At 42.1% G+C, this 15,080-nt stretch overlaps 1 protein-coding gene across 1 annotated transcript in view; it reads left to right on the forward strand.

Annotated features, from left to right (window-relative positions):
• EFCAB5 (EF-hand calcium binding domain 5) overlaps nt 1-15,080 on the forward strand; it is a 93,130-nt gene that overhangs the window by 32,852 nt on the left and 45,198 nt on the right. Inside the window, exons 3-8 of the mRNA XM_069761160.1 lie at nt 1,210-1,366; nt 3,239-3,302; nt 6,850-6,917; nt 7,740-7,895; nt 10,382-10,484; nt 11,235-12,056. Of these exons, the coding sequence (XP_069617261.1) occupies nt 1,210-1,366; nt 3,239-3,302; nt 6,850-6,917; nt 7,740-7,895; nt 10,382-10,484; nt 11,235-12,056 (1,370 nt within the window). The remainder of the gene's footprint in view (nt 1-1,209; nt 1,367-3,238; nt 3,303-6,849; nt 6,918-7,739; nt 7,896-10,381; nt 10,485-11,234; nt 12,057-15,080) is intronic.

The raw sequence follows: 15,080 nt of genomic DNA on the forward strand, positions 1-15,080 counted from the left end.
AGACGTGTCCCACTGCTTAAGCCAGTACATGTCCGGGCCCGTCTGAAGTTTGCTAGAGGGCATTTGGATGATCCAGAGGAGATTTGGGAGAATGTCCTATGGTCTGATGAAACCAAACTGGAACTGTTTGGTAGAAACACAACTTGTCGTGTTTGGAGGAAAAAGGATACTGAGTTGCATCCATCAAACACCATACCTACTGTAAAGCATGGTGGTGGAAACATCATGCTTTGGGGCTGTTTCTCTGCAAAGGGGCCAGGACGACTGATCCGGGTACATGAAAGAATGAATGGGGCCATGTATCATGAGATTTTGAGTGCAAACCTCCTTCCATCAGCAAGAGCATTGAAGATGAAACGTGGCTGGGTCTTTCAACATGACAATGATCCAAAGCACACCGCCAGGGCAACGAAGGAGTGGCTTCGTAAGAAGCATTTCAAGGTCCTGGAGTGGCCTAGCCAGTCTCCAGATCTCAACCCTATAGAAAACCTTTGGAGGGAGTTGAAAGTCCGTGTTGCCAAGCGAAAAGCCAAAAACATCACTGCTCTAGAGGAGATCTGCATGGAAGAATGGGCCAACATACCAACAACAGTGTGTGGCAACCTTGTGAAGACTTACAGAAAACGTTTGACCTCTGTCATTGCCAACAAAGGATATATTACAAAGTATTGAGATGAAATTTTGTTTCTGACCAAATACTTATTTTCCACCATAATATGCAAATAAAATGTTAAAAAAACAGACAATGTGATTTTCTGGATTTTTTTTTCTCAGTTTGTCTCCCATAGTTGAGGTCTACCTATGATGTAAATTACAGACACCTCTCATCTTTTTAACTGGTGGAACTTGCACTATTGCTGACTGACTAAATACTTTTTTGCCCCACTGTATGTACAAAATTACAGACTTTGCTGAAACCATAAGATTGCAGGGAGAAGTAAAATGTGTAAAGCCATAGTAGTAACTCCGGCATCCCACGCCGTTATTTCTCCATGATTTATTCTCTTTTAAAAGGTTTTCGTCATTTCTGTTCTGTGTGGTGCTTCCCTTTTAAATTGTGAACGATGCATCTCCCAGTACTTACCGATATTACTCATGGTATTTGGCTTTGGGTTTCTTCCCTAATTTCTTTGTATTTTATGATATTGACTTTGATGATATTATAGATAATGCTTTTCACTGCATTGGTTATGACTTTATTCACTGCAGGCTTGGTCAGCTAAAAAAGGAGCTGAAGGAAAGCCAAAGTAAAAGAGTACAAGTGGAAGGCATCCAGGCAGAAGTGATGGAGAAGAGGAAAGAAGCCTTGTCGATTCAGTTCCAAGAATGGACCCTGGATGTTTATGGCAGGATTCCTCTTGCATTGGTGAGTGTAGCTATGCACAGACACATACATATCAAGGTCATATGCAGGGCTGCCATTCGGGCATTAGTACCGTTATGGTGTATGGGGCCCGGTGAGCAGAAACAAAGAGGGGGACCCAGACTGGGTGAGAAACGCTAACAGCGTGCCTCACCGAGTCTTGGCCCCCCCCCTTTTTATGCTTCCGCTCACTGGGCCCCATGGGCAGAGGTGGGTTGGGCCGATTCAGTGGAAATATATTGCCTTGCAGGAATCCACTGGTTTCCTGCGCGGCAATCGTTAACAGCCGCCAGCCAATTCAGAGACTGGCAGCTGATGTCGGACAATATTTTGCCGGCGTATGACGTCAATGCCAAGCGCTGGTGCTTCCACGCTACATATCTAGAAAGACAAGGATGCCACTGGACCCTAGCCAGATAAGAGACTTTTTCTTTTTTCTTTTTGCTTGCACTGAAAAGCAGCAATATGGGGAACAGATATATGAGGCTAGTAATGAGACAAGGGCCAAGATGTGGGACATTATTACATTTAAGGGCCAGAATATGGGGCACTATTACTGTAGGGGCTAATTAAGGGATATTATTACTGCTGTGATGTGTTTTATTTTTGAGGATACTGTTTTCAATGTGGGTGGAGGGTTCTGTTTCTTTGCAGGGCGGCACTATGTCACTTTTTTCTTCATCTGGTATAGTATATAAGTTGGGGAAAATTGTGGAATGTGCTTTCTGGCTGGAAGAAATTATAGCGCTCAGATCTGAATAAAAAAGAAAAGCGAAGATGAAGGACCTCAACTGGAGACATCACTGGTGTGTCTGTGTTGCTTCTACACTGACATTATATATTATGACATTGTATTTTTTTGTTATTGATCAGTATTGTAGTATTCGATCACTATGTGGTGGTAATATGTGGTCTGGTAATGGTATGGCGATATTTGTTCTTTGTATATGGTATTATTCGGCCACTGCTATGTAGTGGTAATACGTGATCTGGTCATAGTGTGGCAGTATTTGTTCCTTGTATGTGGTATTATTCGGTCACTATGTGGTGGTAATATGTGGTTTTGCCATAGTGTGACCATATTTGTCCCTTTTATGTGGTATTATTCAGTCACTATGTGGTGGTAATATGTGGTCTGGTCATGGTGTGACAGTATTTGTCCCTTGTATGTGGTATTATTGATCATTTTAAAAAATGTATGTAACATATTCCCTTATAGAAAAATAAATAAAAAATATGTAAAGAGTATTGGAATTTTTAGGAAATGTTTAATAGGTTACAGTAGAGTAGGGCAATGCGAAAAGAGTTTATCTTGTCGTGGTGGCAGCTTAAAAAATTATTGTGGCCAAAATAAAAGCTGCTGGCTATGTATGTGATATGGTGTTCAATGGGAACTGTTAATGTGTGATTGGTGAGGACGTGGCGCAGAAGTGGAGTTTTTCCAGAAGTGGGCGGTGGGACTGTGGAAGATTTGAGGGGGTGGAGCTGGGGTAGAGCCTGGGTGGAGTCTCAAGGGGGCACAGAGAATGTTGCCAGTATGGGGCTCTGAAATTCCTGGTGGCAGCCCTGGTCATATGATATACTGATCAATATGTTTTTTTTTCCCCTTTAAAAATTAAAAGTTAACTCTAATTAGTAGATATAAAAGCAATGCTAAGATCATCCCTCTCTCCTCCCAAATGAGAATTATGCATCAGGGATGAAAATGATCTTTAACACCTGAATCAGGGGGGATTCTTTTGTTGTGTCTGCAAGGCTGGAGAAATTTGCACAAATTAAATTAAATTTAGCCAAATAATGTGGCCTGTAAAGTTGTTGTGGTGAAAATGCTTTTTGATATTTACATAATTTTTATGTGTTTCCCATTGAATCCAGGTACAAAGTGCTTTAAAATCATTTTTTGAAGTAACATTTCAACTTGCAGAAGATAACAAACTAGGTAAGCGTCACGGTGTGACTCGACCCAACAGATGGTTGGTCAGCTAACGGCACAATACACATACAATGAGGATGGTATAGGTGAGAGAAAGGCCCTACCTGTAGGGAATGCGGAATGGTTACCACCTAAGCTCAAACCTGAGCCTGTTCCTGCACTCCCCTAATGCCCTATGCGGGCCCTTCTCCCCGCCGCCGTCAGAATACCTCGTCCCTAGTAGTCACCTATTACTGCCCTGGCTAGTGCACTGGCCGGCAAGGAGCACTAGCCTCACCTCTGCAGATAATACACACAGAGGGAAGTGACAAACACCAAAAGGACAAGGTAACAAAAAACACCACACTTAGCTTATGAACACAGCTGCTAAGCTCCACACCGCAGATAACAGCAACTGGACTCCAATAACCAGAAGTTGCTGACACCAGAGAGGCTGCTCCTACTAGGCTGGTCTCCAGAAAGGAACTGTATCACCAACAGTCAGCTGATGCATCAGGTGACCTTTTAAAGGATGGTGGCAGTGATCAAAAAACAGCTAACATAGAAAAAACTCAGAAAAAAATACATACCATGAGATACAGCCTTCCCAAAACCCTGTCTGATGACAAATGCACATTAGCAGGATGCAGCAGGCCTCCACTGATAAAGGCAAGGGGCGGCACAGGTGCAAACTACTTGATAAAAACAGCCACCCCCGCACCAGCCAGACATTGCAGGGGCTGTCTGCCTAGTAGAAAAAATGGTGGGAGTGGTCACCACCTGCATCAGCTGACCCAGCAGCACTGCAGTAATGCCAGATTGCCGAGGGGGGCGGAACTGACATTAACCCGTGATGGTCCAAAAGGAAAATTTTAAACTGAGTGGAACCAGGGCTGCCACAAATCCAAAAATGGATTGTGACAGTAAGATTCACTAATAGGAATGTTAAAGAGAACCTGTCACTAAAATCTTGCTGCTTGAATGCCGGGCAGGATGAATCAGAGCTTGGCTGCCGCCTGATTGCAGCCAACTATATCATTTTCTGAAATGCCGCAAGGAAAACTTAGTTTAAAAAAACGTTCAGGGACCGTAGTCAGAGATGAGACTAGACCCGGCGCTGCTTCTGGCCAGCTTCTCTCTCTGCACCTTTCTAGTTGACAGGTCCTTATGTACACACATGGTAAAAACCTGTCAATCACCTGGAGCAGTGCAGGGTGAAGCCAGCCTGGGATAGGGACAAGTCACATCTTTCTATAGTCCTAGGCCGCCCTGTCAAACTATGTTTTCTCTGTGGTCAGGCACATCGGGCTGTTTCCCTTTAAAATATCTGCCGTGTTTCAACTAAGCTTTCTCAATGAACATTATTTACAAATCAAACCAATTCAGGGCATTCTCCAGGTTTATGTGGATCATTGGGAAACTGGAAGAAATTAACTTTATTCCTTCTGGCAGCCTCCGGCTTTCAGTCATAGAGGGGGTGCCAGCGTGGCTTCAGTCACCGCTCTATACATAGTAAGTGGCATCTTTAACCACTCCCTGACACTGATTGACAGCCAGTTTATCTGTGCCAGGTATCAGTTAGTGCTGGGGCGTGGGTACAGCCGCTGTTTACTATGTACTGACTGGTGACTGATCCCGCAACCAGCGAAAGCAGAGGAGAATGATGAGAGTTATATAAAAGTCCGATTGATGACAGCAGGTGGGGGCTTTTGGGACTCTTACACCCATCATCCGACACCTGCTGCCGCTAATAACAGTGACAGTCGGAGCGGGTGATCAGGGTATTCCTCAGCCGCCGCCTGCGATATAACTAAATAAATGAATGAAAAACCTGACGTGGGTTCCCCCCTATTTTCTTGAACCAACCAGGCCAAACTCACAGCTGGGGGCTACAACCCTCAGCTGTCAGCTTTAGTAAGGTTGGTTATCAAGAATAGAGGGGTCTCCACACTGTTTTTTAAATAAATAATTTAAAAAAAGGCATGGGGTCCCCCCCATTTTTTACAACCAGCCTTGCTAAAGCTCACAGCTGGGGGCTGGTATTCTCAGGCTGGTAAAGGGCCATTGATATAGCCCCTCCCAGACTAAAAACAGCAGCCTGCAGCTTCCCAGAAAAGGTGCATCGATTAGATGCGTCCATTCTGGCACTTTGCCTGGCTCTTCCCACTTGTCCTGTAGCGGTGGCAAGTGGGGTTAATATTTGTGGGTTTGATGTCACCTTTGTATTGTCAGGTGACATCAAGCCCACAGCTTAGTAATGGAGAGGCATCTATAAGACACCTATCCATTGCTAATCCTATAGCTATATGTTAAATAAAGACACAGCCAGAATAAAATCCTTCAATTGAAAAAATGACACAGACTCCTTTAATATTCTCAATTAAACCATACTTATGACCTCGCCTAATTAGTTTTCAACCTGGATGGTGCTAAGATGCGACCGTCCAGCCTGAGAACCACTGGGGAATGAGATGCTGCGAGCGCAGCCTCAGTGATGTCACTCGGGCTGCGTTCCCATCTGGCCTGAACTGCGGTGACCTTAGGACCGTGGGAAAAAGTCAATGATGAGGTCACTGCAGTTCAAGCTCAGTCACAGCAGATCACCTTTAGAATTTTTCTCTTGCCGTCATCATTCGGACTTTAATATAACTCTCATCATTCTCCTCTGCTCGCGCCGATCACTGGCAGAGCAGGGGAGAATGATGAGAGCCGTCTTCAGCACCTGCTGCCGGGGAACAGCGCTTACTGTAGCGCATCTTCCCGGGCAGCCGTCCGTGTGGTACTGATGCGGCACACAGTTGCAACACGTGTGCCGCACATATTACACACACGGACACACAGACACGGATATCTTTGGTACCTTTTTTTCCGGTACTGGAAATAAACACGTGTTAAACCGGCCTCAAAACAATATTAACCTGCAGATTAACCCCATATCTACAGGTTAATTGAGTTTGAGATATGACAAGTTCCCTTGAAAAATGTATGTCAGGGTAGAGTTATGACAATTTCTTATATAGTATGGCGCCACCTGATGTTCAAAGTATATAGCAATGTGCAAAAACTGCTGCTAGTTGCACATGCGCAGTCACTCTTCTCACAGCCAGTTCTCTGCTTAGTGATTCCCTGTCCACTGCAGAGCTGCCAATATACAGTAAATAGCCTTCTGCCCTCCTTACTACTGACCGCTCTGCAGAGAAGAGGGGCTCACGATGCAGAAAGCTGACTTTGAGAAGAATGACTGAATGACTGAGCATGTGTGATTGGCAGAATTTTGTGTATCGTGCTACACACTTTGAACACCAGGGGGCGCCGGATCATTTTTTAACAACGTAAATAGAAAATCTGGCTTATTTTGTTTTAATGTATGTAGTAGATGTGGTATGTAATAGGGAGGTCAGGGTCTCACTGCGTGTGTGTGTGTGTGTATATATATATATATATATATATATATATATATATATATATAATGTGTGCAATCTGTAAAGCGCTGCGGAATATGTTAGCGCTATATAAAAATAAAGATTATTATTATATATATAAATAAAATAAATCTTTGATTTTGTTTTGGTAGTAGACAGTAAAGATCTGGTGACTGCAGACACAATGGAGCAGAAATTAAATGAAGAAGAATTTATAGAGGTGAAAAATATTTAATCTGTTTTCTTTTTGCATTCATTATTCGATACCCACCTGCCTATTTATATCCTATACAAGACTGTATACTAAAAAACATACTGGATATCTGTAATTTACATGTATGCCAGTGAAGAAAAATCTGTTTATTTCTGTAAGTGCAACCATCAATCAAACTGAACTTTAAGGAAATCTGTCAGCACGTTTTTACATATGGAAGTAGCAGTACGGCTGTATAGGTGTTTTTCTCTGAACAAATATTACTGATGTACGAGTCTAAAAAAATCTAATGTAGGTGCTAAATGTAAATCAAGCTGGGAGTGCACTATGGGCGTGTCACTACACTTACAAAAAGCAGGTGATGTATTGTCACACCCCCAGTGCACTTCCAGCTACGCTAGATTTCTCATGACTGGCTCATTGGGTCTCTGTGGGGGTCAAGCTCTCATACCGCTACTTCCTTGTGTAAAAATGACCAGACGTTCCCTTTAAGAATGGCATAAACGATATTTGCTTTGCCACAGAGACAGTGCACATGATTTTGCTGTGTATATGAGGCCTAAATCTTTGTACATCAGTTTATTTTTCAAATGTAATTTCTAACACATAAAATATGTTTTGTTATTTTTACATAATTTTAATATTTTCATTAGGCTCAGTTTACATATTGCTAAGAGGCTAAGCGCTTTTACATCATTTATTGGGTATTTTAACAGGGATAAACACATTATTCTGACTGTTTTTCTTGCGACATACATACAGCATTACTTAATGCATGGCCAACTCATTTTATGCTTTAGTTATAATACCTTTCATTTCTCCTTGCAGTATGTATATCCATTTATCAGTCATCTCAGCACGGACTTATTCCAGGAATTCCTGCACCACATGGCCCAGTGCGCTGACATGTTCCGCGAGACCATTCGCCATGATATTTGGAGGCAGCAATTTTCTGATCTCTTTCTTGAATGTGATTCAGGGAAGGTTGGTTTAATGTGTACTGTTCATATATTTATGTAAAATCTGTCACCAAACTAATTACATTGCTGTGTAGTGTAGTAAAAGACAAGTTAAAGCTTTTCCTCCTGGCCACAAATGTTTTTATCATCGCTGAGAAAGTCAACTTTAAATCCTTATGTAATTGTGGCTGCACTATTTTCCACCACCTCACAGTTTCGAGTTGGGTCTGTTCAGTTTGGCTAATAATATTGACATAATGGTGTTGAACAGATATCAATCAAGCACATGTCGATAGCGGTAGTGCATAGGAAAGAGCCCCTTCACAAATTCACCCCTCCTGCTTCTGTTTATCTCAGTATATCAAGTTACAACAGCTGATAAAAGGCTCTTAAGGTACCGTTACACTAAACGACTTACCAACGATCACGACCAGCGATACGACCTGGCCGTGATCGTTGGTAAGTCGTTGTGTGGTCGCTGGGGAGCTGTCACACAGACAGCTCTCCCAGCAACCAATGATCAGGGGAAAGACTTCGGCATCGTTGAAACTGTCTTCAACGATGCCCAAGTCCCCGGGTAACCAGGTGACGTCACCGCTGTGCTCTGCTTTACGGCCGGCGCTGACAGTCAGTGCAGGGAAGCTGACGGCGGGGGACGTGACAGACATCGGAATGTGAGTATGTACTGTTTTTTTTTTTTACTTTTACAATGGTAACCAGGGGAAAAATATCAGGTTACTAAGCGCGGCCCTGCGCTTAGTAACCCGATATTTACCCTGGTTACCAGTGAACACCGCTGGATCAGCGTCACACACGCCGATCCAGCGATGACAGCGGGTGATCAGCGACCAAAAAAAGGTCCTGATCATTCCCCAGTGACCAACGATCTCCCAGCAGGGGCCTGATCGTTGGTCGCTGTCACACATAACGAGATCGTTAGCTGGATCGTTGCTACGTCACAAAAAGCGTGACGTTGCAACGATATTGTTAACAAAATCGTTATGTGTGAAGGTACCTTTACTGTTGTAACGTATAGGAACATAGATTGGAAAAAGCAGGAAGACATGATCTCCAGACTGTGACAGCTCATCAAGAGAATGCCAAGAGTGTGCAAAGCAGTCGTCAAAGCAAAAGGTGGCTACTTTGAAGAACCTAGAATATAAGACATATTTTCAGTTGTTTCACACTTTTTTATTAAGTATATAATTCCATATGTGTTAATTCATAGTTTTGATGCCTTCAGTGTGAATGTACAATTTTCATAGTCATGAAAATACAGAAAAATCTTTAAATGAGAAGGTGTTTCCAAACTTTTGGTCTGTACTATATATCTTTATATTGCATAAAGATATAGATAGAAGAATAGCCAGTAATTCATTTGTCGGCTTCTGTAAAATCAATGCAGGACCCGACTGGATAGGAGACATGGTTTACATACAGTAAATCCATGCAGAATAGTTAGATATATAGATGTGTGTGATCAATACAATTAGTACAGTGTGTGTGAAAATTAGGGAACATGTATGTACAGTATTTAATAAAAGATTATTTTTTGGGAAAAAAGTGGCGTGGGCTCCCATGCAATTTTCTGTGCCAGAGAGGGAAAGCCAGCGACTGGGGGCCAATGTTTATAGCTTAGGAAGGGGTTAATACCCATAGATCTTCCCAGGCTATGAATATCAGCCTGTAGCTGTATATTTAGCCTTTACTGGCTATTAAAATAGGGGGCCCCAAAAAAAAATAATGTGGGTCCCCCTAAAATTAATAGCCAGAAAAAGCTATGCAGACAGCTGTGGGCTGATATTCTTAGCCTAGGAAGGGACCATGGTTATTGGCTTCCCCTGGCTACAAACACCAGCTCACAGCTGCCCTAGAAATGGCTCATCTCTAAGATGCGCCAATTCTGGCACTTAGCTTCTCTTTTCCCACTGCCCTGTAGCGGTGGCATATGGGGTAATAGTTGGGAGGTTGATGTCACCTTTGTATTGTAAGGTGACATCAAGCCCGGCTTAGTAATGGAAAGGGGTCAATAAGACACCTATCCATTACTATTCATATAGCTGGGAAAGGGTTAAATAAAGACACAGTCCGAATAATGTCTTTTAATGAAATAAAACACTAAACACAGTTTGCCATCTTTATTGTCCTGCTAATCCATTCGACGCCCTCTATCTCCTGTAATAAAGAAAAAATAACAAACCAACAATATACCCATACCTGTTGGGCGTTCAGTCCCACGCAGTAATCCATATCTCTAGGGGATATACAGTTTACAACCGGGAGCGGTGCTAATGTGACCACCCCGGCTGTACACCACTCATGAATAAATGAGAAGCTGCCAGCATCAGCATCAGTGACCTGCAATGAACTCTGGAGCGTGGGAAAATGTACTGCCCCATAGATTAACATTGATTTTTTTGTCGCATAGCACTCGTCCGTATTATACGCTAGTGTGTCACCAGCCTTATACTGAGAAATTGTGTAACCTCTGTGTATCCTTTGTGCTTGTAGGTCGGCTTTCTGGACCGGCAGAGAGTTCTCTCTCTCTTGGAAAAATTCTATGACATTATAAATTCAAAGGCAGAGAGCTGGCAGCCACGCAACCCGCGGCAGTGTAAGAACACATATATATATATATGTCTTTCATTTATTACATTTGGCGATATTCATTTTTGTGCAATTTAATAACCATATAGAAATCTAAAGCTCACCTCCGATATGCATTGTGTCGAATTCAATGTGCCTTTTGGCTTTCCAGCCCTCACCACTTAATTGCTAACAATCTCCAGTTTATTATGGACATTAATACAACTAGTACTATACGGTACCCTACTACTCAGTTAAAGATTTAGTATTCCATGATGGTACATGAAGCATGATTTCTCAACCTAAGCTGGTCATAAACCTTAGACTATAGTCAGCCAAAGCTGTCAATTTTGGTGGGATTGGTTTCTAATGTAAATCCTATGGGTACTGACTGTCTCCTAAATCTAATCTATTGCTTGTGGGAGCAGCTTATTCCCCTCTCTTTATTTAAATAAGCATAACACCTTTGGATATCTTTCTTCCTAACCCTGTATGAAGCGGGGTTAAGACAACCTTATTACAAGGTCTCCTGACCCACACTTAGAGCCTCATAGGCATCTGACGGTGAATGTTCAGGTCAGTCAATCCGGCCTTTGTGGTCCATATGTTGACTGAGAAATACGGCCATCAGAACCCACCTTTTACTTTTGATGTTTAGTTTTATTACTCAGGAAATATTCTTGAGATCAATTATTTAAACAAACAAATGTCTTCACTTAATGTTTATAATGTAATTTATTAAATTAGATTACTTTTTTCCTTTTATTTTTCCCTTTAGGGCCAGTAATTGAAATAGGGGAAATGGATCCAACTGATTTCTGGGCTGAATTCCAGGAAGGACATAATCAGCCAGATGAAAAAGTGGAAAGCACTACTACTACAGATTCTACTATAGCCAGTAGTTCCAGAGAGGAAGGACAGAAAGAAGAAGAGTCAGAGGACACTGGAGAACATGGACAAAATATAGCCAGTAGTTCTGGAGAGGAAGGACAGAAGGAAGAAGAGTCAGAGGACACTGGAGAACGTGGACAAAATATAGCCATTAGTTCCAGAGAGGAAGGACAGAAGGAAGAAGAGTCAGAGAACACTGGAGAGCGTGGACAAAATATAGCCAGGAGTTCTGGAGAGGAAGGACAGAAGGAAGAAGAGTCAGAGGATACTGGAAAACGTGGACAAAATATAGCCAGGAGTTCCAGAGAAGAAGGACAGAAGCAAGAAGAGTCAGAGGATACTGGAAATCGTGGACAAAATATAGGCAGTAGTTCCAGAGAAGAAGGACAGAAGCAAGAAGAGTCAGAGGATACTGGAAATCGTGGACAAAATATAGGCAGTAGTTCCAGAGAGGAAGGACAGAAGGAAGAAGAGTCAGAGGATACTGGAAAACGTGGACAAAATATAGGCAGTAGTTCCAGAGAGGAAGGACAGAAGGAAGAAGAGTCAGAAGATACTGGAAATCGTGGACAAAATATAGGCAGTAGTTCCAGAGAGGAAGGACAGAAGCAAGAAGAGTCAGAGGATACTGGAAAACGTGGACAAAATATAGGCAGTAGTTCCAGAGAGGAAGGACAGAAGGAAGAAGAGTCAGAGGACACCACAGAAGGTGAAACACATATAGCTATAGTTCTGGAGAGGATGGAGAGAAGAAAGCAGAGTTAGAGAATACTGGAGAAGGTGGACAACATAAAGCCAGTAGTTCAGGAGGGGAAGGATCAAAGGACACATCGAAAGTGTAGCGTTATGAAATGTGGTGTATACAGATTCTCATATATGACCGTGGTCCTAAAAACCAGTTATACCCTGTAGACCTTTCAAATTAGCGGTAAATTACTAGGTTGTGGGTTTAAAAGTGTTGTCTCTCTAAGATGACCCTTTGTCATAATGAAGCTCATTTGGTGTTCAACTAATTATAAGTCTGATTCACAGAAAAACCCCAGTGCTTTTTGAATAAAAAATACCTTTTAATAATTTAATTTAAAATTCTTAATTGGTGCACTACACAAACCATCACCACAACAACATACAATAGAAAAAGCCAGAGTGGTGCCTAGCCCTGCACTTCACTATATGCACCCTACCTACCAGCGGAGGTTGGCACCCTATGACCTGCGCAAATGGCGCCCCGCTCACCGTCGGCTATCCCTTCTACCCCTATTGGGCCCTTATAGGATGGGATAAAACAATGATTACCATGCATACAGTGTGCCAAATAACATAATTAGAGTCTTTGATCCATATAAAAAAGGTGGCAAATTAGGGCTGTCCGTACCCTGCCCCTGCCTATCACCCTAATATTATACCCAACGCAAGTGGCGCCCCTGCTCCTCGACGGCTGTTCTCTACTTTGCCCCTTATTGGACAGATGAAAGGTCATTAAAGTAAGGTGCCTTAGTGCTTTTTAAAGTGCCAATGAATAGAGAAATTACCAGAGTTTCCTATATAAATATATTATATTGGAAACTATATTTATATATTGTATATAGGAAACTCTGGTAATTTCTCTATTCATTGGCACTTTAAAAAGCACTAAGGCACCTTACTTTAATGACATTTCATCTGTCCAATAAGGGGAAAAGTAGAAAACAGCTGTCGAGGACCGGGGGTGCCACTTGCGTTGGGTGTAATATTAGGGTGCCAACCTCCGCTGATAGGCAGGGGCAGGGTAGGGACAGCCCTAATTTGCCACCTTTTTTATATGGATCAAAGACTCTAATTATGTTATTTGGCACACTGTATGCATGGTAATCATTGTTTTATCCCATCCTATAAGGGCCCAATAGGGGTAGAAGGGATAGCCGACGGTGAGCGGGGCGCCATTTGCGCAGGTCATAGGGTGCCAACCTCCGCTGGTAGGTAGGGTGCATATAGTGAAGTGCAGGGCTAGGCACCACTCTGGCTTTTTCTATTGTATGTTGTTGTTGTGGTGATGGTTTGTGTAGTGCACCAATTAAGAATTTTAAATTAAATTATTAAAAGGTATTTTTTATTCAAAAAGCACTGGGGTTTTTCTGTGAATTTGTTACAAAGCATATCCCCAAAGATATATTTTTTCTTTTTCTGGGAATTTGATTATGAGTCTGACATCAGAATCACCCCAGTGACCCGCTGGTAATCCTTGAGGAAGCTACGGATGGCTATACTTTTCCCACTGCAAGGAAAAATTAGGTATTACAGGATAGTCATGCCAATGAATATTCAACCATGCAATATATGGATTTACTAGAGCTGCTTATAAGGTACCGTATATGGAAAAGGATTAAAGGGAATATTTCAACAGATTTTGCCATGTAGTCTGAGAGCAGCTTTATTTAGGGACGAAGACCCTGATTCTAGCGATGTATCACTTAGTTTTAGTTAGTTTTCTCTTTAGGAGATTTAGCAGATCTCAGAATGCTGAGCTGTGTATAAGTGCACCACCCACACTACAGCTTTCTATGTACAGTACTAAAGGACAAACGGAGAAAGCCATAAACCACCGAAAAGTAGTATATAAACAAGATAAATTTTATTAAAGTATTACATGGAAAACATACTGAACACAGAGTAAATGACACAAATCAGAAAAAAAGTGGAGGAGACATGGAGGTAGGCAAGGAGAGGGTAGAGGTCCAATAAAACATGGTGAATCAAAGCCAAGAGGTCAGTAAGACATAAAGAGGCATATATTCACCTATTTATAAGATGCACCGTGCACACCCGCAGTATAAGCTGCCACAGAAAGTCACCTCTGCTTACCCATAGTAAGTCCGGACCCCTATAGCCCTCCTGGCAGCCCCTGGCGCACGTTTCGCATACCAGCTTTCTATGTACAATGTATATTCACAGAATTCTGCTAATCAGTGCTCGGAGTGGGGTTGGACTAGGAGACATGAGACACATAGTCCTGAAGTGATAATCTTCTGCTGACAAAACAATTATTATTATTATTTATTTATATAGCACTATTAATTCCATGGTTCTGTACATGAGAAGGGGTTACATACAAAGTTATAGATATCGTTTACAGTAAACAAATTTACTATGAAATTCTTAAATTGAAACCGCAAAATAAAGCCCAGTAATTGATGCCTGGAATCAGGGTCTCTTCCCCTACATCTTAGTGCTCTAAAATTACATAGCAAAAAGCTGGTGATGAATTCCCTTTAAAAACAAGTCACTAATACTATCTGGCATGGATATGGTAGCAACCAGAAAAAAAATATTCCCAGACAATTTCCAGATAGAAATTAGGATTATTTAGTCTAGAAAAAAGACGACTGAGGGGCGATCTAATAACCATGTATAAGTATATAAGGGGACAATACAAATATCTCGCTTAGGATCTGTTTATACCAAGGAAGGTGACGGGCACAAGGGGGCATTCTTTGCGTCTGGAGGAGAGAAGGTTTTTCCACCAACATAGAAGAGGATTCTTTACTGTTAGGGCAGTGAGAATCTGGAATTGCTTGCCTGAGGAGGTGGTGATGGCGAACTCAGTCGAGGGGTTCAAGAGAGGCCTGGATGTCTTCCTGGAGCAGAACAATATTGTATCATACAATTATTAGGTTCTGTAGAAGGACGTAGATCTGGGGATTTATTATGATGGAATATAGGCTGAACTGGATGGACAAATGTCTTTTTTCGGCCT

The sequence above is a fragment of the Ranitomeya imitator genome, chromosome 3 (genome assembly GCF_032444005.1).
Source record: "Ranitomeya imitator isolate aRanImi1 chromosome 3, aRanImi1.pri, whole genome shotgun sequence".
Lineage (NCBI taxonomy): Eukaryota > Metazoa > Chordata > Amphibia > Anura > Dendrobatidae > Ranitomeya > Ranitomeya imitator.